We start from the raw sequence: 22966 nt of genomic DNA on the forward strand, positions 1-22966 counted from the left end.
CAAACCCAGGGCCTCACATGTGCTAGGTGAGTGCTCTACCACTGAGCCATATCCCATGGCTATTTTTAAATGAATAAATACATCTTAAAAGTATCTTGCTTTCATTTGAACTGGGTAAACTTCAGCATCCAAGCCACCATGCAGAGCATGCTCAGGTCCTGCAGATGGTCACCTCCTCCAGACCAGCTGCTCCAGTAAACGTTGTGGCAGCACTGAGCCTGCACACCAGAGGCTTTTCCACCCACAAGCTTCTAAGAGGCACTGAGATGGGGTGCTCCTACCAGACTGCCCTGTTGGCTGGGAACGCCTGGCCCAAGTTCTCAGCCTCTAAGGCCAGCCAGGAGACTCCTCTGACAGAGTCTCTCTCTGTCATGTGGCAAAGTCGGCCTGGGCAAAAATGTGACTCGGAGCAAAGAGCTTTTACTTGAAGCCTCCACACTGCTCTCCCCAAGGTGGCTGCTGAAGGGCCCAACAGATGCTCCAGCTGGCCCACCAGCCTCGCCCTGCAGCGAGGAGATAAGACCTTCTGAGCAGGCGCCGCCTAATATTAAGCCATGGCAGGCAGGAGTGGCTCTCGGTGGTGGCAGCAAGGGACCAGGCTGTAACTGCTGGCAGTATCTGCATGAGGCTCTCTGACATCTTAGGGCTCCCAGTGGGGCTCCTGGGAGCGAAGCCTGAGAGCCTGCGGGGAACCCCTCCAGCCTGGCCTCAGGTTCTCATCTGAACAACTGAATTCTTCAATGGTACACAGGATTGTGAAAAAACAGTGTTAGTTAATTTTGTCATGAAGCCTTTGTGACCAAAAAAAGGGAGGTGCCGAGGCTCCACTGAAGAGATGAAGGGATAAGGGTAAGCACCCAGTTTGCCCTTCCCCCAGTGACGCCACCTGCTGCAAGGAGCACAGGTGCTGATCAGGGGCCAAAGTGGGCCAGAGAAGTAAGGGGAGGTGCAGACCCTGCCAGAAGGGGCTGGTCCCAGAAGGTGCCTCTTTGGAAGAACCACCTGCTCCATGGGGTGGGGTGGGGTGGGGGTGCGGGGAGCTCTGGGCTGCCCTGGGGGAAGAGCAGTGTGCTAATACATGACCACCATGGAGTGGCAGGGAGGTGAAGGTGGTCCTGGCCTCCGTCCCTAGCATGCCTCTCTGGGTTGCTGGTGCCCCTGAAAGGAAAGAAGGCACCAACCTGACCCTGGCTTCTCCTGAGGTAGACAGCCAGCTGCTGCCCCTAGCTGTTCAAGAAGAGATGTAGCACAGAAGTCAGGCCGGGCATGGGCTGGGCACCTGCCTTCCCGCCCATCCCAAGGACACAGCATTCCGACCAAGCAGGGCATGTGGTCCTGGGAGGCCACATGGGAGGTGAAAGGTCTTTGTAACTCTCTGACCAGGTCCTATTTTTTTCCCTTGTATTTTGAAAGATTGCTGATGGTTTACTTAAGAGAAAGAGGAAAGAAAAATGTTCCCTGGATGCCAGGGAAATGTTTTCCTTTTGGCTTCTCACGGCAGATCTTCGCCTTAAAAGGCGACTGAGCTTGGCCTCCAGGGCAGAGCTGGGAGTGGCCAGAGCCAGGCAGGGGACAGGACGGGGCCCTGGGGCTCCTGACACACAGCAAGCTCTGAGAGCGCACTCAGGGGTCTGCTGGGCTGAGGCACAAGTGTGAATGCACTACACACAGTGAGGCCACCTCAAAGTTCCTGGCAAGAGCTTCTGGGCCCCACAGCTCTGCCCTGACATAGTCAGCTTCCAGTCCTTCCCGGAGCTGCTGACCAGGACAAGTCCAGGAGGCGCTCTGCAGAGATCCTCAGGACACTTCCATTCCCTATCCCCAGTAATTCTTTGATCCCCGCTCTTTGACCACCAACATGAGCTGGGTTCATGCAGCAATCAAAAAGCTGAGACCAGCCTAGAATACAATGCTGGGCACGTGAGCCCAGCCTCATGCCAGCAGGGTGGATTCTCTGCAGGACCCAGGGGCCAGCCCGCACTGTCACCAAACTGACCTTCATCTCCTACACACCTTGCTCTGCAGGCTAGTCCCGCTTGGGCCAGTGACACATGCTGAGCCCAGCTCCCATCGGGGGACCACAACTGCAAGGCCAGGTGGGCTGCAGTGGGGCCAGGCTGCCACCAATCTCCTTGTTTTGTGGCTTAAGAACTGTCCCCTGTGAGCTACAGGGAGTGGGATGGGCGACTAGGCAGAAGGAACCAGGGCTTCAAGGTTTCAGGGCTTCAGATGTCCCTCTGGGGACCCCTCGGGGAGGCTACCCTATGGACAACATCCTGTGCTCACACCTCACACTGTTACAAAGACTGGGACAGGCCCCAGAACCAAGGCCAGCCTCTACCTGGGTTCTCAGAGGGGTCAGGCAAGGGCAGTGCCTGCCTGAAGGATCTGGCTCCCTGTGAGGGGCCACAGAGGCTGCGGGCTGTGGCTGGAGAGCAGCAGGCAGGCCTGTGCTGGGCACTGGCATACTTCCACTGGAACCTGCCCTTCCAGACCAAACAGGCCAGTGCAATACCACGTCTGAAGCTCTTCTCAGTTTCATGGTCCCCATTACCCAAGACCGGCCAGAGATGCCCAGAGCCCAGTACACAACTCTCCTGCCAGCCCAAGCTTCTCTAGATCCTCATCACAGGGCTCACTTGGTTCCATAGGACAGGACCAAGGGGACACATAGGGCCCAGACTCAGCCTGAGGAAGGAATCTGCAAGTATGGATGACGGGGCCTCCACAGGACAGTCAAGCATGCCCAGGCCCAACCTGCCTTTCTTCCCTGGGCTTAGCCAGGTTCCTCTGACCTAGTCCTGGGTGCTCTGCCCAGAGCCTCTGTTCTCCTGGGTGGTCTTGGCAGACAGGAGACTCTCCCACCCCGCGGTGGGCTGAGGTTGGGCCCTCTGGTCAGGTGCCACCCTCTTTAAATATGCCCTGGCCCTACCAGAGTCACCTTCTTCCTGCTTCCCACACACCTGCCTTCATCACTGCTTGTCCTCCACGACACCAGGGTCTGGGCGCCCCACCTGCAGCACCAGCCCACACAGCAACCTCTCCTGGGGGCCTCTAAGACCCCAACAAACATCACCCCAATTCTTGCCAGCCACTCGCCCGTGCTGTACGCCCAGCCTTCCTGCACCTGGCATGTACTGCTGCCACTATGGGGCACCCTCACTGGCACACCCACTGGCTAAGGAGCAGCAGGAGCTGGCAGTTTCTAACAACAAAACGAATCTTCACGGCGTCTGTGTGACAGGCAGGGGCCAGGCACAGAGCCAGTGCAGCTAGAGTGGCATGGGGCACGGGTGGGTGCTGGAGCAGCATGCTGCCCAAAGTGCTAGTCTGAAACTCCCCCTCTGGCCTGGAGCTGGGCCACCTGCAGACTCAACATAAGTCCCCATTCTGAGCACCACACTCTGTCTTCCTCAGCCTCTGACCGCACAGTGTTGGGACATTAAGGTTCTCTGAGAGATAAGCACAGGTGGATCTAGGGAGTGGGTGTGGGAACCCGAGAGGGTGGAGGCCCTGAGGGGGTGGCAGCAACCCAGGAGGTTGGAGGCCTAGGGATCGCAGAGATCAGGTCAAGCAGGTCCCTTACGGGGTACTTCAAAAAAGCAGGAACTGGGCAGGGGTGGGCTCTAGCAGCTGGAGGGAAAGTGGGAAGGGTGCCTGCCTTACCAAACCTGCTGCTTGTCCCGACCCACATAGCTCAATGTTGGGGGGGCAGGGGTGGGTGCAGAAGGTTGGGGAGTGCAAGTTCTGGAGCTCAGTCCAAGAAACACTACTGCTAGAGGATGACAAGAGGAGGGCATAGTGTGTGCCATCTCAGAGTCTTGCCCTCCCCACAGACAAGTGCAAGGTGAGGCCCTGAGGTGGCCTTCCCTACCATCAGGCCAGGTAGACCATCCCTCCCGTAAGGAGCCAACCACTCTCAGGCTCCTCCTGATAGCCCAACAGACACCCAGGGGAAGGGTGCCCATTCTCCACTCAGCTTCCCCGGGTCTCAGTGGGGTCTGTAAACTATGTTTCTAACCAGGAGGTGCCCCCCCCCACACACCTGAACATTATCGCTGCAGGCCCAACACCCCCCACCACTGCCTCAGAGGTCCTCCTGGCCCATCCAATTCCTCCCTGCACCTGCACCTGCACCTGCAAAAGGGACCGTGAGCTCTCTTCCAGCAGGCAGGCTGGCACCCCAGGCAGGTGCGCTTCTAGTAGCCTATTAGGTCTGGACACAGAAAGAGACCCATCCACTGGAAATGCCCAGATACCTCAGCCAACGTGTCCGGGAGAGTCAGGTGCCCGCTGTGGCCCACGAAGCCACAGTGCTCGAGTGCACAGCACTGCCACACCCCTGCCTATTAAGGAGGCTCCTGGGTAGGGCCTGGCTAGTCGCCCCCTTTCAAGGAGACTTCCCGCAGTGAAGTCCCCTCTGCCATGACTTCCCAGGTGGCTATGAGGAAGATGAAGCGGCTCCATCTTCCCTGGCTCTCACCTAGCATCTGCTCCCACTATACACCTGTGGACATCCGTGTGCAGTCTTCCAAATGCCACTGATGTCAGCCACTAATCCAGATTGGAACTAGCTATGTCACCAACTTGCCCAAACATTTCCAAAACCTCACATTTTCACATTAAAATCAGACAGCTCACTCTCTACCTTCCACTTACTCCCACTGTGACGCCCTCCCTGCAATGATGGACAGGTGGTCAGGTTGTAGCCAAGAAAAGAGCCAGCGGTGCCTGCAGACAGCTGGACACAGGAGCCACGTGCCTGAGAACTCTCGCTACCACCTGATAGACACCACCAGCAGGCGCAGTCCCCTCAGCCTCAGTGGGGCCCTGAGCCCGGTTTCACTGGTTACAATGAAACCCACACTGGAATCAAAAGGCGTCTGCTTTCATTTTAAACGATGACCTATTGAGACAACAGGCAAACCTGGGAAGGAAACCTGACACATCCTAGAAACTGTAGCCAGGTGCAGAACTCACACCAACACACTCATACACTAACTAATGCACATGTACACCCACACACCAGGCTGGTCGGAGGTCAGAAAAATGTCAGAAACAACACTTCTGGCAATAACTCCTTCAGTAGCCAACTTCCCACAGACTCCCGGGGTGCCCCACATCACTTCTCTGGACCAGGATACTCAAGGACAGGCTGTGGGGTCACTCCTGCTTCAGACAGCCCAAGTCCCTGCCCAGGGGCCAGTCACTGGAAGCAACAACAGGCTAGACACACCTGCTGGTGGTGAGAGGCACCTGCTGTCCAGAAACATCTGGAGGGGACCAGGCAGGAGTCAGATGCCACAAGCCCTGAGAGACTGAGCCAGTATAGCGGGCACTAGGGTAAGCTCCCTCCTATGGTTCAAGGCAAGGCTACCTGCAGGGCAGCAGGAAGCACAGGCAGTTAAGGGGAACCTTACTGGGGAGGCTGCTCTGGTCCTTGGCTATCCCACCTTTGGGACAGCACAGGGGCTCGCAGCTGCTTTGCCTGGAGGCAGCTGAGGCCAGGCCAGCGGCCCCAGATGGACCTCTGTGGGAAGGCGATTACCTGAGCACTCTGCTGACTGCCTGAAGTACCATTTTGCAGCGGAGTCCAGTTTTGGGGGGCTGGCTGAGCAGAGCTCGGTCTGTGGGGAGACTGCAGTGATCTCTGAGCATGATGAAGGAGAGCCGGAGCTGGGAGGAAAAATAGGGCCCAGGCCTGTTGCTCCAGGCTCCCTCCCTCGGAAGTGCCCTCCGCCCTCGCTCTGGGCCAATGAGGAGGCCTGCAGAAACAAACAGTTGTTCCCTCAACAGAGTAAAAGGCTGCCAGGGCTAGCCAAATGGGAAACAGGGAGGGCCTGAATTGCCTTTTCAAAGTATGCAGAGCTGGCTGGCAAGGCGGAGCCAAGCAAGGCCAGAGGAGGGGACAGGGCAGTCCCCAGTCACAGTAAGGGCCCTCCAATGCTACCTAAGGTTGATGCAGCCCTAGCCTGCCCACTGCCCACTGAGCCAAGCCAAGAAACCAGCAGGCAGGTGGGGACCCTCCTGCTGGTTTCTTGGCTTGGTTCAGCAAGACTCAAGCCAGGGACAGATAGGCATCTGCAGAGTGAACATGAGACCCTCACTCTAGGTATGGTGGGTGCTAGGGCAAGGGTCTCTGGGTCAGACAGACTGGCTCCTGAGGTGTCTGGAGGGCACTGACCTGGCTCTGGGCAGGGGCTACTCCTGCAACAATGGATGGTCAGCCATGACCACCACCACCAAGGGCCAGAATCTACAAAAATGTCCAGGATGCTTTCCTACCAAGGCTTGAGAAGTTGTGTGGCCAGGGCCTTCTTTACGGCTAGTCTGCATATAGAAACAGCCAAGTCCTGAAAATCACACCCCAGGAACAACTCTCCCACTCATTCTCAGACTGGGCCCCAGGCAGCAACAGTATGGCCCACAGGAGCTCACAGGAGCTCCACCCGGTGAACCCCGACACCCTGCCCCAGCCTCCCAATGGGCAGAGCCCCTCTGGGGCAGATGGCAGGTGGTGTCGGGCTGACGGCATGCAGAGCCACCTGGGAAGCAGCAGAGGGAGGTGAGGGAGGCAGGCTCACACCCAACAGCCAGGAGGGCTCTGACCCAGTGGTCCTGCATTTCCACCAGAGCAAGTGCAGGGCCACACGCAGACCCAGCCTCGCACTCTCCAGGAACCGCAAGGAGGACTTCCCGGGCTGGCTCCCTTCTCCATCACGTGGCAGCTGTTCCCAGGCCACCAGCAGCAACAAAAGCACCTGGGAGGGCACAGAGCTATGCACCATCCACTGAGGAGTGCTCCCTCTGTCCTAGTGTGGGCATCCTGGGTCCTGTGGCGCCACACTTGTGCCAGTCTGTTTGCCAAGGCAGCACCACTAGCTGTGAGGGGACAGTAGACAGGCAACAGGGGGACACACACATATGGCAAAAGGGGGCTGGAAGGTGGGAGACCAGGAGGTGCATGATGTGGACTTGGAGCTGGCAGGGAGCAAAGGCTACGTGGAGGAGGGAGGACTGCCTGAGGCGGGCTCAGGTTGGGAGGGTGACTGAGGCACACTGGCTGGTGAACAGCAGAAGCTGCCATGAGGGTGATGGTGACAGGGAGACACAAGGCATGGGTGAGGGGCATCCATCCAAAGCCAAGCTACAGACTACAGACAACACAGGGTGAGGGGCATGGGACCCCTAAAGTGCAAGGTACAGCCCAGTGAGTCTCAGGAATGCCACGGCAGCTCCTGAGAGCAGCAGCCAGGGTGCACAGGTGCTGCCAGAGGGTCCCTGTTTCTTCCTTGCAGTGTAGAGAGCAGGAGCTATGCCCACCCAAGTTGGGGCAACCAGAAGACTAAAAACTGGATAACCAGAGGGCCCAGCCAAGAAGATGAGCACACTTGGCCAGGCGGGGCTGCTCAGGCACTGGTGTGGTTTGGCCTTTTCCCCTAGAAAAGGTGTAGCCCCAGCACCCCCAAGGCAAAGCCAGCCAAGGAGCATACTGGAAGCAGAGAGCACAGATCAGGGTGGACAAGAGCAGGCTGGATTAACACTGGTAGGGCAGGACACACAGAGCCATGAGCTTGCATATGTGCAAGTATTTTATTTGTAATGAGCTTATAGTTTCAGAACAGATTTAGATTTGCAGAAAATTTGTAAAGATAGAGGACAGAATCTCCAGGTAACCCCTTATACCTCCATTGTGCATTTTTTTTTAAATTTTATTTATTTATTTTTTTTTATTGGTCGTTCATAACATTACATAGTTCTTAATACATCATATTACACGGTTTGATTCAAGTGGATTATGAACTCCCGCTTTTACCCCGTATACAAATTGCTGTATCACATCAGTTATCCTTCCATTGATTGACATATTGCCTTTCTAGTGTCTGATGTATTCTGCTGTCTGTCCTATTGTCTACTATCCCCCCTCCCCTCCCCTTCCCTCCCCTCCCCTTTTCTCTCTCTACCCCTTCTACTGTAAATCATGTCTTCCATTTGTATTCTCTTAACTTACCCCTCCTTACCTCTTATATGACATTTTGTATAACCCTGAGGATCGCCTTCCATTTCCATGCAATTTCCCTTCTCACTCCCTTATTGTGCATTTTTTTAAAATGAAGAAAGTCAACATGGATACATTGTTACTAGCTAAAGTCAATGTTGAGACATTGTTACTAGCTAAGCCCACAGCTGACTCACATTCCCTCCATTTCCCTCTGGACCCTTTTCTGTCCCAGGACCCACCTGACATGTGGTCCTGCCTCCTGGGGCTCCTCTTAGTTATGAGAGTTTATTTTTTATTGATGACCTGAGCAATTTTGAGGAGGACTGGTCAAGGGCACCACGGGGAACCTCTGAGTTGAATTTGCCTGGCATTTTCTCAGAGCTAGACTGAGGCTGTGGTTTTGGGGAGAACCCTAGAGAAAAAGTGCCCTTCTCGTTACCCCCATGCAGGGTCCCCCACTGTCAACACTTCTCAGCACTGTGACGCTGCCCCTGACCTGGCTGAGGTCAGTCTGTTAGGTTTCCACTGTAAAGCGACTTTCCCCTTCTGGGAAGGAGGTGGCACTGGAGAGCCACAGGTAAGGGTGGGAGTCACACCTCACGGCTGACTCCCTTGGAGTTCTCCCCACATACAAACTTGGCTGCAGGTGGAGGCACAGGTGTTGGTCTTGCACTCGCTGGGATGCAAGGCCCGGGAGCTCTCCAGCGGGTCCCCGAGCCCCAGACTGTGAGTGTGGTGTGGGCCCTCCCTCACCCTCTGGCAGTACAGGGAGCTCAGGCTCATCCTGGATGCTCCCTGCCCCAGCCCTGACATCAGCCCCTTCTTGAAGGAGTCCTGGTTCCTTTACTGCAGAATATTAAAAACTGAGATCCCATCATGGCGTGTGTGTGTGTGTGTGTGTGTTTGTGTGTGTGTGTACACATGCGTGTACACACACCTACTGCTGAACCTCCCTCTGAGTGAACACCTGCATCTACTGTGTGTTAAGCCAGAGGTTCACCTTGACGTCCCCAGCTTGGGCCCATCACTGCAAGGGTCATTTCAACCCTACCCCCACCCCCACCCCCACCCCAGGAAGAGCTATCTGGGAGAGCCACATGCTTTCCAATCATGGTGTAAAACAAGAGGTGGGCTTGAGAACTGTGGAGGCAGCAAGTGCCCACAGGCACAAGAGAGGTCAGCCATTCCAGTGTGTAGGAGACATTCCAGTTTATATTTGAAGTAAAGGCTTAAAACTAATGACCAACATGGCCACCATGAGAAGCTAAAGTAAGTAAGTATGGTGTTGTGGTCACCTAGTCACCCAGCAACTCAGGAGGCTGAGGCAGGAGGATGGCAAGTTCAAGGCCAGCCTCGGCAACTTAGTAAGAACTATTTCAAAATAAAATTTAAAAGGGCTGGGGAATTTAACTTAGTGGTAGAGCACTTGTCTGGCATGTGAGAAGTCCTGAGTTCAGTTCTCAGTTCAAAAACTAAATAGCAGCAGCAGCCACTGCTGAGGAAAATATGCACATCAAATACAAAGTAAGTGAGAGGAAACAAAGGGCAGAAATCCTCAAAGCAATGATGAAGAATTACATTCAAAGTCAGCCCTGACCGCTGCAAAGCCAATGTGCCAGCGAGAGAAGTGGAGCGGGGAGGGGGGGGGGGCTGGGACCGAACATGAACTCCCACATCAGATGTTCAAGGGGACAGGACTAGGACCCTACAGGCAGTAAGAGGGTAACAGGCACCACAGGTAATCAGAGGCTGACAGGAAGTGGGATGCAGAGAGGCCCCTCACAGGCTGAGTAACCAGTAGAAGGGTCAACCTTAGGCTAAAAAGCTTCCTGGAGTGAAGAAGCCAGGTGTAGGGTCTGCCGAACAAAGCCTGCCAAGTGCATCAGGAAGGGACACACGCTCTCAGGAAGGAGAGGACCAGCAGGACCTCTGGGCAAAGGCAGGTATCGCAAGACAGCTGCAGAGCAGCAGCTTCAGGACAGAGGTGTAGACCCCACCACAGGACACCCACAAGCTCACTGCCAACACACCAGAACCATGCTGTGGCACGAGCTGGGCCACGTCTGGAGTCAGCCTGTGTGACTCACCACAGTAGTGGAAGAGAAAACAAAACAGGACCATCCCAGTTCTATCAAAAATAAATAAAACAAGGTGCAGAAGGACTGCGTGGCAAAATACTCAGCGTCAACCTCTGGCAAGCCAGGAACAGGAGGGAATGCTCTCAACTGACAAAGGGCACCCACAAAAACTCCAAGCAGACACCAAAGGCCCGGCTGAAAGGCAGGACCTCCCTCAGGTCAGGCAAGGCTCCTGCCCCCTTGCACAGCACTGTTCTGCTGGTCCTGGCCCTGCAGGAGGACAGAGTCCTGAAAGTGATAGGTGGGTGTGCTCGGGACGGAAACACCCAGGGAACCCGTGCACCTGCTGGAGCTGCCCAGGACCTTTAGCTAACCCACAGGAAGCCAGGCCAGTGTGAAAGGACACTCACAGGGGCTCCTAGCAGCAGCAAACAGAAGAAAGCTTACAAGATTCTTATTTACAACTGAACTTTCTAATATAAGAACATTTTCAACAAAAACTGTACAAAGCTCTCATTGAAAGTACAAAGCAACACAGAAATTAAAGACCTAAGTAATAAACAAAAATACCATTGTCACAGATTGGAAGACTCAATATTGTTAAGATGTCAATTTTCCTAATCCAACAGACTCAGCACAACCCTACCAAAATCCAACACAATTTATTTTACATTTTTTAGAAATTAACAGGATTCTGCAGTGCACATGGAAATGTAAATGGACCCAGAGTAATCAACCATTTTAGCAAAGGGAAGCCACACAGAAGGTCTCACACCCATTTTAAGACCCATCTACGACTATCACATCAGAACAGATCACACTTATGTGCTGAACTGGACTCTAACAGAGGGTGGAATCACTCCATCGGAAGAGAAAGTGTCTTTTTAATAAGAGTGCTGAGAAAACTCAGTACCACCAGGCCTAACCAACACCCTCCAGCCCTGCCTTACACACACACGGGCCAGAGCCCGTGTTGCAGCTCAGAGTGGGTGAAGTCTTGTGGAGTTTCAACAGCACTGACCACAAAGAAAACATGGGTGGGGTACACTTCACCAAGATTTACACACACACATTTCTATTCAAATCACCATTAAAAAATGAATAGGCAAGAGCTGGGATATAGGTCAGGGGCAGAGCCCTTGACCAGCATGCCCGAGGCCTGTGCTCTACCCCCAGCACCACAGATAAATAAATAAGCAAATAAACAGCCTTACTCCAACACTTAAAAACACTCACAGGCAAGCCACAAATTGTATGTATCTAACAAGTTCTATCTAGACTACGTAAAGCAGTCCACAACTCAATGATAAAAAGCCCAATTTCAAGGACAAAAGACCAAAAAGACACTTACAAAGACACTGGCAGAGCTGGAGTGCTCTGCACGGCAGTTGGGTATTGGGGAGATGCAAGTTCCCCTCCCCTGCCATGAGATGCCACTGGAGACTTACAGGACAGCAGGAGCCAAACAGACCTGGAATACCTGACCTCAGCGAGAGGCAGAGCAACCACAGCGCTCACACAGTGCTGGCAGGAGCAAGACATGGCACGACTATTTTGGGATCTAGCTGGAAGCCTCTTTTAAAGTTAAACATGCCTCTGCAAACCAGTGACTCCAAGGCTAAGCACCTACCAGGGAAAGGAAACATCCATCTCCAGAGACTCACAGCACTAACCACACAGCACCAGAAATAAAGCACCCCAGAAGTCTGAGGCCGGGGATGGCTGGACAGGCTGTGATACTTCACAGGGTGACCACCACTTGGACAGCACACTCCATGGCTCAGCCCCACAGACATCATGTGGACTGGAGGCACCAGCAGCAAGAGCAGGGCCTTCAGCACAGGCCACCCCTCCACAGAGAGCAGGGCAGGAAGACCCCAGGCCAAGCTGAAGGTTCTCAGAGGCTTTGGGGGTGAAGGGACGCCTGTATCTCCCAGGCACGGTTGCAGGAGAACCCAGTCACGAGAATCACAGAGCAAGGCTTTGCAACCTGTGACTGTCATCCTTTGTCCTCAATGCCAAGCGTTTAAAAACTAGAAGTCTACATAAAGGAAGGGGAGAGAGCAGGCTGAAAAGCCACACATCAAAAGCCAGTAACCCATACTGTCAAACCACTGGACCGAACAGTGGAGTCCAGTCTCCATGAATACCAGCTCTTGGGAAAAAAATTCTTTTTGGCAGCCGGTGGGTGGGGTGGGGGGTAACCAGAGATTGAATCCAGAGATGCTTAACTACTGAGCCATATCCCCAGCCCATTTTTGTATTTTATTTAGACCTTTGACAAACAGACCACTCAACTAGGCAGAGGAAACCACACTTTCCAGAGGCCTTGGCGTGCTTTGCTTGAGAAACTACTGCCACAAAATGACGTTGGCCCTGACCCCTGATTTCCTACGCTGAAGCCCAAAGCCCAGGTGTAATGGCATAGCAGGTACAGCCATTACAGGGTTGGAGCTTATAGGTATCACAGCCAGGGGTCAGCCCTAGTGATGGCACCAGTGGCCTAATGAGAATAATGAGAAAGGTTTCAGGCAGAGGACAACAGAAGCTGTAAATACCACAGAAGTCACCAGATGTTCACATACTCCTGCTGGGAGGACACCATCACCCATGGAGCTGTCCTGCCTCCAGAAAAGAACCTGAACATCAACGATGCATCAGATCCGGGCACCCACCAGCAGGGACAGGCTGGGTTCCCACAGGCAAGGCAAGCTGGTCTTCCCACAAAGCAAATGCAGAAAAGACAAGAGCAGGGCAGAAACTGTGGACTGAGACTGCAAGGGACAAAGCCCGCAGCCTGGCCAACACCACCATGCCAACCTCACCTGCTAGTCCGATACTGCACTCCAGTTGGCACGATGCTGGGACCTCAGGGGGCTAGCTGAGGAGGTGCTGGGTTCTCTGGGCTGTTGCAAGTTCTTGTGAGTTTATAATTACTTGAAAATGTAATGCTAAAAAACAGATTCCCAAAGCCCATCAACCGGCTGCAGTGCATGAACCTTGTCTGAACACACTTCAAGAGTCAGGAAACTGCAGACATGTGGATGGTGCTGGATGCCCCAGGTCCATCAGGAAGTGCCACTTCAGCGAGGAAAAGCACCTCTGCCTCCACACACAAGTGGAGATGCACACCAAGGAAGCCAGGCACAACTAGAATCTGTTTCAAAACAACGTGGGTGGGGAGAACCAGCAAAGGTGCTGGGCATGCCCCGAAAATGGCACACGCAATCACCTGCCCCCATGGAGGGAACACTCAGCAAGAGCCCCTTCAGAGAGGCCTCCATGACCACCCTCTCCTGGCTCATCCTCAGTGGCAATTTCCCTTAATAGCCAGAGCTACCAAAGCTGGGTGACTCAGAGTTCCACCCCAAGGCAGACGCCTGGGGCACCCAGAGGCAGCCAGGTGAGCACTGTGACGGGGCCGCAGTGCAGACATGGCCTATTCCCAATGATGGCTGTGGCACAGCACCTCAGGGCTACCACTCTCCTGAGTGTACACACAGCTTGCCCTGGGTGGCTCCCAGTCCCATGCCTGGTTTTGGGGACACAGCCACCAACCAGTAACAGTATCCATTCTCTGCAGAGGCACGGGTGTCTATGGCCAACCAGACTGCAGGAGGAGGGGTGATGGTGACCACCACAGCACCCATGGCCCTCTGTAGAAACCCCTAGTCACTCCTCTTCCCCTACCCCCTGGAAACAAGGCAGCGAGGAACAGCAGGGACAAAACCCATGCAAAGGGCAGCTGGCCCAGACAGCCCTCACGAGCATACCACAGCTTTCTGTCCACAGAGGACAGGCTTTCTCTGTGTTGCTTAGCACGCAGCATCTGGTGTCCAGGAAGGCTGGGCATACCTGACCTTGAGTGGAATAACAAGCCACAACAGCAAGTCCAAGCCAGCCTGACCACCTCCCTGCCTATTGTCCAGCGAGCCCTCAGAAAGCTGTCAATGTTCTCGGAAGCTTCCCTTCTTCCCTCTCCCAGGAGCTCTTGCTGGGTGTGAAGCCTGGGGCATGAGGGGCACTCAGGTGACAAGGAGCAGGTTCTACTTCCCTGGCACCCAGGGAGATAAGAATGCAAATGCTCTGAAGATCTGGCAGGAGGGCCAACAGAGCACTTGAAGTGAGAGTTCGTCACACCTCCTGTCCATTTTTAAGAGAAAATCTAGATCATGACTGCCGATGACTGTAGCAATGCCTACAGAATCACGTGTAACCTCCAGGCAAGAAGGATGTGATCGACTGTAAAGACCCCGAGGTCGAGCTGTGTATCTCAACCCAGCCTGTGTGGGTCCCCGCCTCCCTCCCACCTGGCATCAGCGGGGCCTGGAAAGGACAGCTCTGGCTTGAGTCTTGCTCCTAGGCAGTGGTGCAGGCCTGCTCGCAGAGCGACAAAGGAGCCAGCCTGGCCCAGCAGCTCCAGCAGCATGGACTGTGGGCACAAAGCTGGGTGCAGCTGCACAGCAAGGACTCCAACACCTCTACATGGGATTACCTAGGAGGGAGTAAAGGGAAACTGGTCCAAGGAGCCCCCACCCCACGTTCACATGTCATAGAAGGCAAGTAATATCTGTGGCACCCCACCCGCAATGTACCTGGCCTTGCCGTCTCAGGGCTAAAGGGCCAGGTGTGGCTAGAACTTGGGTGGGACAGGGATGGAGGCAGATTCCAAACCAAGTGAGTGACAAGAACAGCTTAGTGAATCGAGCAGTTATGGAGTGAACACACCTTTCAATGGAACAAAAGAGTGGTCACTGGGGCTGGGATCATGGCTCAGCGGTAGAGCGCTCGCCTAGCAGGGCGGGACCCGGGTTTGATTCTCAGCACCACATAAAAATAAAGGCATTGTGTTGTGTCCATCTATAAAAATGATATTCTCTCTCTCTCTCTCAAAAAAAAAAAAAATAAAATAAAATAAAAGAGTGGCCCATTTGCGGCCATTGGAGCCACAGGGACCAGGATTAATCTTCCACCTGAAACAGCACTCCATTCCAGTGGGTAAAATGTGAAATGACGGTCCTCAAGACCCTTGATGAACATCAGACAACAAGGGACAATGGCCCCACAAAAAGGAACCACAGAGTGTCCCCTGTACCCCATCTCCTGCCTGATGGAGTCTGCACAGCAGGGATACCCCACGGAGTCCAGTGTGCCCGAGCTGGGAGACAAACTGGAGGTCTGGGGAGGGCACAGTGCTAGAGGTCTCAGGGCCTTCTCTTCTCCTGAGAGTGAGCTGCCAAGAACCCACCAAGTCTTCAGCCAAGTACCACCTGCAGTAGGGAGCTGCTAAGGAGAGCAGAGCCACCTGGAAGACCAGGACACCCTGGAGGTCCACATGGGATGTTCGCTGAATATCAAGTAAACCCAGTGGAGATTTAAAAGAAAAGCCATTCCATCGGCCCTCCTCACTGAGCCCCTACATGACCCCCATGATGCCCTGAGAGGTACCCACTGGCCGCTCACATGTGGCCATCCCCTCCAGACCAGAGACCTGCTCTATCCTCCCAGTTGCTCAGGAGTCCTCCCTGGTACCCTTCATGGACTCCACATCCCAACAATTGAGGGATCCTGATGGTTCGGTCAACAAAGCACACCAGGATCAATCTCTCCCCCATGTCCCTGAGCCAGGCACCTGTGAGCTCTCAGTCATCAGTGCAGTAGGAAGGTTCCCCTCCTTCCTCTCTTCAGGGTTGTGGGCATGATCCTTGCACTTAATCAATCCCATCCTTCTCTCAGAATCCTCCATGGCCCCCAGATCCTGCAGATAATAAGCTCAAGTCCTATCAGTGGCCTCAACTGCCCTTTAGGTCCCTACCTCTGTAATATCCCACATCCTGTGGTTCAGTCCTGCAGGTCTCTGGCTCAGAAGCAATCCCCCAGGGGACCTCCACCCCATCCTGCCCTTCACCCTCCACTCCACAGACTGGCATGTTGTCCTGTTAGGATGGAGAGCTCTAGGAAGGGCCCTCAGGCCCACGGTACTCCCAGCACTCAAAACAGGAAATTAGTATCAAGGCCAGAAATTAGCCCTTTAAGCACAAAGTTATGGGTGGGTGATGAGAAAGTCAAACCACAATCAAGTGAACCAAAACCTGTCTTCCCACTTTCAACATCTTCCCCAGTCCTACAGGGCCTGAACCAACCCCATATTCTGTCCCTTTGGTTCCCTAATGGCACGTAGGGCAGTGCCATAGATGCCTCCGAGGCCAAAATGGTCAAGCCAGGAGCTGCAGACTCTGATTACAGGTTGGCCAAGACTAGGAACACAGGGGAGGGCAGGCCTTCCTCCAGGCAGTGACCTCTGTGGACCTACTGCCACGGGCTCACCAGGGGCTCAAACTGCCCATGCAGACCACATCTCTGAGTGGCCATTCTGGCATGTGGGGAAAGTTGACCTTCAGAAGCCACACACCTCTGGTCCCCTTGGGACTGGGCATGGCTCCCATGGCTGCAGCAAGACACAGGGACAGGGGAAGGTCTGTAAAGCGGGATCTCACCTGCTACACGGCTGCCCTGCTGCACCGGGAGCCCCAGGAGGGAGGGCCTTGGGCCTGCCTTGGCAGCTTCCTCGGACTTCACTGCCAGGACTGGTGCCACGTGTTGTGTTTCACCCCATATGTGGCACCAAAGAGGTGCTTGTTGAAGAAGAGAAGCAGGCCAGGGGGAGAGACATGAACATGCCTTTGTGATGGAACCAATTGGAAAAGAGGCTCAAGGGCTCTGCTGCCGGGCTGTCCTCAGGCCCAGCGAGACACAGGCTGCATACAGCCAGGCCAACTGGGGCCCACTCAGCCCTAGGCAAGGAAGGCCCAGTCCATAGCCCCACCTTCCTCTAGCCCCCACTACCATGAACAGGGGCACCCCCAGAGGGGAAGGCCTGCCTATCAGGCCCAGGGTCAGTTCCCATCTACAGAAGGAGCCTCCCAGGGTCCTGCAGACCCCTAATCTAAGGAGTGACCTGCTAGCCACTGTGTGTGTGTGGGGGGGGGGGGAATAGCCTTGCACTGACCAGGCACAGCCTCAGGCTTTACAGGCCTTTAACTTGGAAAGCCACTGACACCTGGACCCTGGAGACATTCCCAGACAGGCACCTGCCACAGACAGCACTAGCGTGGCCAGGCCAAGGGTGCCCCACAGGTGGGACCACCAGCAGCCCCTGGCACCCTGAGTGTACCAGGTGTACCAAGAAGAGCATATGGCTGCCAGGGCTCCCCACAGCTTGAGTTGGGCATCGGGCCAGAGCCACTCCACGCCTGGTCTGCCCTGGGAGCCTCGCGTGGCTGCAGTGGAACACCATGCGGGAGCCACTCGGCCCTCCACCCTCTGTGCCCTCTCCTCCCTGAGAGCCCACCACAACCACAACCCAGGACTGGTAATGCCAGGGCTCAACGGTGATGTCAACCACTTCAGGCTGTGGGAAGAGGAAGGCGAGGCAGGACTGGGGGCCGGAGAGCCCCGAGGGGTGGACTCAGGCTGGGAAGAGGTGGGCTCTGTGCACAGCTAGAAGAGGGGTATGGAACACAGGAGGAACCTAGAGAGCCTGGTCCACCTGGAGAGTGGTGTGGGCAGGGCCAGGTGAGGTCTGGACCACATCCAAGAACATGGGCAGCCCCTGGCAAGACTTATTAGGAGATCTGAGATCACATAGGCCAGGGGGCAGGAAAGGTACTAGAAGGTAGGACAGCAGTTGGGGTGGTGGACATCTGCAGATACTTAGACATGAGCCTGACAGAGCTGGAGTCAAGTTCCTGACCGCCCCACTTAGGTGGCCTTCATGACCACACTGGAGATGCTCACCACACGTGATGCCTGCTCACCTCCATGGGGAAGCATTAAGCCTACACCTCAACCCTAGCCCTCCTAGAGTTGGGGATGGGCAGCCCCTCAGTCACCAGGCAGCAGACTGACGCTCCCAGACTGCTCCTTCCTCAGGTTTGGGGTTCCTCTCCTCAGGTAGCCCCAGTGCAGCTTCCAGGATGGCTGGTGCCTAAGCAGCCCTCACCCAGGAGCACCGCCACCCATCTCTATGTGGCCTGTACCACTGGTCAAGCTCCCTGGACACCAGAGCTACCCAACCCAAGAAGCCCAGACCATGTGTCAAAGTAGCCACTTCAGAGCCCTGCTCTCATTGACACAAAGCCCATGTGCCCCGCAATGACATGCCAAATCCACTAACCTTGCCTATATTCCAATTAGTACTGCACCCACAGGCCCTGAGCTCCTAGCTGGCACTGGAAGGGGTAGAGGGCTGGCCTCATGAGGAACGCATCTAGCCAGGCTGTAGGAGCTGCTCCTTGCAGGCCTCATGGCTGGGAAGAGTGCTCTCAGAAGAACTCCAGGGCGACCACGGACCCCAGCTCAGCACGGGAAGCTCTCCCTGCCTTCCTGAGTTATCAAGAGTCAGAGTAGTCAGACAGCTGGGTGGAGAAGAGCACCGCCCACTGCTGGGAGCAGGCGTTCCTGGAGGGAGGAGTTCGCCTAGCGCACCTGGGCACCCAGGATCCAGAGGGCAGCAGGTGGAGGTGGGCAAAGTCTTTTGCTGCTCAACCCCAGAGGACCCCATGGCCCTTTCTCAGTTGCCCAGGAAGCCAGCCATCACCACAATGGGCTGTGCCCTTCCACTCAGAGGGAAGGCAGCTTTCCGAAGCCCACCTGGCCTCAGAGGCCCCAAACAGCACCTATACACAGGGTGCTCCACGGCCTGAGGCTCCCAGTACCTATTCATCCAGCTGCCCCCGGGGCTGTGAACAGATGGCACCGAAGGACCCTGGGTAGTAACAGGACACTCCACTGTGAATTCTGTCCCACAGCTCCCGTTAGGAAGCACAGGCAGCCTGAGAGTGCAGAGGGGTGGAGGCAGCAGAGAACTGGTCCAGGATGACCACAGCAGCACACCCGGGACCCCAGGACACCTCCTGCCCCTATCCTGCAAGCCATGGAGCGTCCACCCTCACTGGGCCAAGGGGTGTTGTCTGCACAGTACCTGGGCCAGACCCAGACCCTGCTCCTTGACCACATGCCAGCCCCACAGCAGCTCAGTGAGAGCAGGCAGGATGAGTATGCCCTGGGTGTGAGGACCAGGTGAAACACCAAGTGGCTTCTCCAGTCTGATGACTATGTGGACCATGGGCTGACACGCCAGGAGAAGCAAAGAAGTTGGCTCCCTGAGACCCTGCATGTGCTGGGCAGCAAGTGACTGTCTGCCACAGATGCTCTGGTCCCCAACCTGAGCCGGGAGCGGGCCTCACACAGAACCCCTGGCAGTGAGGGGAGCATGGCACTCACACTCAGGCTGCCTTCCTCTCAAGCCCAGCCTGGCAGGAGAAATGCATCAGAAACAACTGAAAGACGGCGGAGGGCAGCTAGACTTTTATTTGAGTTTTGAAGCTGTTCTCCTCTTGTTTCTTCACTCAAGGAAACACGAACATGCATTTCAGAAACAGACATGCATGCCTGTGAATGTTGGTCCCGGGTCTCAAGTGGTTCTGAAGCTAGGAGAGCCAGGACAGGACTCAGCAAGACTCCCAGAAAAGGGGCTGGGGATATAGCTCAGTTGGTAGGGAGGTTGCCTTACATGAACAAGGCCCTGAGTTCAATCCCCAGCACCACCAAAAAACAAAACAAGAAAGACTCCCAGAAAGGAACCAAACAGAGCAAACGAGAGGTCTGCCCAGCATCTGACCAAGGCCTGCCCCCAAAGAAGGCACAGGGGTACACAGAAGAGCAAGCCCCAGGGCAGCCTATACCTGCAGCCCTCGACCTGCCTGGTTATTGCTAACAGATGCTCAATCGGGCACTGTCAACGGTGCTTCCAGACCTAGCCAAGACAGACTCCCAGAGCTGGAGGGCTCTAGACCCCTGAGGTCTTGGATTGCAGACCCTGGGAGACAGGGCCACAATCCTTTTTTTCATTTTAAATAGGTAGCAGCTGGCATGATGCTGGCACCCAGGAGAAGCCAAGGCATGGGACATCTACACATCAGAATTACATGCACAGTGCCCTTCTGTTTACCGTCTCAATGGCTCCTCCTGACCCTCCAGATGCTGACAGCACACAGTACACATGAAGGAGCGGTGGTGAGAAAGGTCCACAACAAACAGGCCCCAATGCCGCCAAGTTCTTCATCATCAGCACAGGGGCACAGCGGGAGACACCACAAACAGTGCACGAACAGAAAGGAACCTCAACAAGTGGGTAAGGCGTTCTCCAGCTCATAATCCACCCCATTTTGTAATTTTTCTCACCAATAAGCCTCCCAGAACAGTATCTGCACTGCCCAGCCTTGTGTGGACACTTATGGGCCAGCACACTGCTAAGCTGTGTGTGCTTGTGGGGATATTGTATTTTCTGTGCCCACTGTGTGTTGTTTGTTCTTTCTAATGCTCTTTCCCTGCCTCCTCATACAGAGACCCCAAGGCCTGGGCAAGTGGTAGCATGCAGGCCTCCCTGCCTGGGTTTGGAGGATCTGCTGACATGCTGGCCGGTGCCTTCCGCACCTCTCTTCACAACACAGCCACCTGCAAAGGAGTTTCTGTGTGCTGCTGGCCCCGCCCCATCACCCCACCAGAAGTCTGCTTCCTTCTCAGCATTCCCAGCACCTACAGCAATCCTGGGAATGCAGGGGGATGAGTGGGTGGCTGAGCAGAGGAGCTGAGACACTCTGATGGCCCACTTCCAGTGCTCCAGCGTGCTCCTGACTTCAGCTCTTCACCCACACGAGTGTCCAGGCCACTGACAGCCTTCCCAGAAGAGGGCTCACTACTGCCAGCCTCAAAGACCAGCCTCCATTGGACTGCTCTCCTTTCATTTTTGTTAAACTGGCACAACAGACAGTTTCCAAATGGCTGGATGAGCCCCAGATCCACACATTCAGAAGAGGCCCCAATGTGGCTTCTTGAAGCTCAACATGCTTCCATTGCTAAAGCATCAAGGTCCAAGAGGGTAAAAAGAGGAAGTTTCAGAGCATGGATGCAGAAAGCCCCAAAGCAGAGCCCATGAAACAACTGGATGCCTAAAATGTTAAGCTCAGGATGAGTGGGCGCTACAGTCCAGCTTCAGCTCTCCCAAGCCTGCCTGCCACAGTAGAAAGTGCCCAGTGCTAGGAACAGTTGTAGACAGGCAGCAAGGGAACATGGGGAGAGGAGACTCAGCCCAGGAACAGGAAGCCTAAGAGCTCAGTCCTGTACACAGGGGAGCAAGCCACCAAAGCACAGCCCTTGCCGGGTAAACTGGTAAGCTGGGCTTCATTGAAGCCCAGAACATTTGTGCTTCAAGACACCATTAAGTAGAAGAGCCACAGATTAGAAGAAATTTGCAAAAAACATAGCTGATAAAAGACATATCCACAACAGATAAAGAACTGCCAAAGTCAAGACTAAGATTACAAGCCCAGTATAAAAGTAGGCAAAAGCTTTTTAATGGAGATTTCTCCAAAGGTGGAAGAATGGCTAAGAAGCACATGACAAGGTGTCTTACATCATCAGTCATCAGGAAACACAAGTTAAAACTTCAGTGACAGCACTCACACTCTGGACACAGAATCAAGAGGGGCAGTCACCAGGGCCGGGGTTCGAGAAGTTGAGGCTCACGTGCTATGGAACAGCAGGTCACAGTTGCTAAGGGCTGGGCATGGTAGCCACGCCTGTCATCCCAGAGATTCGGGAGGCTGAGGCAGGAAGATGGAAAATTCAAGGCCAGTCTTGGCAAATTAATGAGACCCCATCTCAAAATAAATAAAAAGGCCTGGGAATACAGCTCAGTGGTAGAGCACTCCCGGTTCAATCCCCAGAACAAGACGCCAACAGTTCCCACACCCCTGTGGCCCCATTAAGTCCACTCCAGTTCGAGAGAGAGACACACACAGATTGGACCCTGAGAGCTCCTGGCAGCTTCACTCTCCTTCCTTGAAAGCTGGAAACCACCTGAAGTCCTTTGACAGGTGAACGGTGAACAAACGGCCTCTCATCCATAAAGAGACCACTTCTCCATAAACACAGCACCAACCACAGCAGTGACCAACGCCAACTGCACCATGCTAAGAAGACGGACACAGAAGGAGGTCCTCTGCCAGTCCCTCTCACTGCAATCCCAGCAGGAACAAAACAGCACTGCTGGAGAGCAAAAGGGTGGCACCAGGGGTGGAACGTGGGACTGACGTGCCACACAGTGACTGCAGAGGGGGCACGCGGCTACACGTCTGTCAGAACGCGCCAAGGCAGAAGGCCTACCGTGCCAAAGTTTACTAAACACAGGTGATGACTCTTAAGTCAGCCAAGTCACATGCACAGAGCACCCCACTCAAGGAGCCTGACTGCACCTGCCACCAGGGAGAGCCTGGGGACCACGGGAGTAGAGGCAACGCTGAGCATCCATGCAAAGTCCCCAACAGGCAAGGCAGTCCCTGGCACTGGACCAACAGAGCCAGCACCTCTGGGGCTGAGAAGGGTCATGGGTGTCGCTGGTCTTCTGCCATGGGTGCTGTGTGTTCACTGGTGAGAACCACAGACAGGCACACTGAGAACAGCTCTCCTGTGTGTGCTTGGTCCTACACAAGCCAACCCTCAAAAATAGAACGTTCAAAAACATGAACAAGAAGAGGGTGACAACTAAATTTGTGAGGTTTCATATTTACACTGGACACAGTTACAGGGTTTGTTACTTTCTCAATTGTTTTATATTTATTTATGTATTTATTTATTTTAGTTAAGGATGGACCTTTATTTTGTTTATTTACTTTATGTGGTGCTGAGGCTCGAACCCAGTGCCTCACACATGCTGGGCAAGTGCTCCACCACTGAGCCCCAGCCCCAGCCCCTCTCAATTGCTTTGTACATGGGTGATTTTACAACAACCAATAGCTCTGCTCTGTCTTCAGACAGAACGGAA

The 22966-nt window shown here is 54.5% G+C and overlaps 1 protein-coding gene across 4 annotated transcripts in view; it reads right to left on the reverse strand.

Annotated features, from left to right (window-relative positions):
* Mob2 (MOB kinase activator 2) overlaps nt 1–22966 on the reverse strand; it is a 62502-nt gene that overhangs the window by 8748 nt on the left and 30788 nt on the right. The window contains exon 1 of one of the 4 annotated variants that reach the window (XM_026379995.2): nt 5549–5698. The exons of the other annotated variants lie outside the window; for them this stretch is intronic. Coding sequence (XP_026235780.1) covers nt 5549–5658 — 110 coding nt within the window. The 5' untranslated portion in view covers nt 5659–5698. Of the gene's footprint in view, nt 1–5548; nt 5699–22966 lie in introns of those variants that run through there. 4 annotated transcript variants of the gene reach the window in all.

This window comes from Urocitellus parryii, chromosome 4 (assembly GCF_045843805.1).
Source record: "Urocitellus parryii isolate mUroPar1 chromosome 4, mUroPar1.hap1, whole genome shotgun sequence".
Lineage (NCBI taxonomy): Eukaryota > Metazoa > Chordata > Mammalia > Rodentia > Sciuridae > Urocitellus > Urocitellus parryii.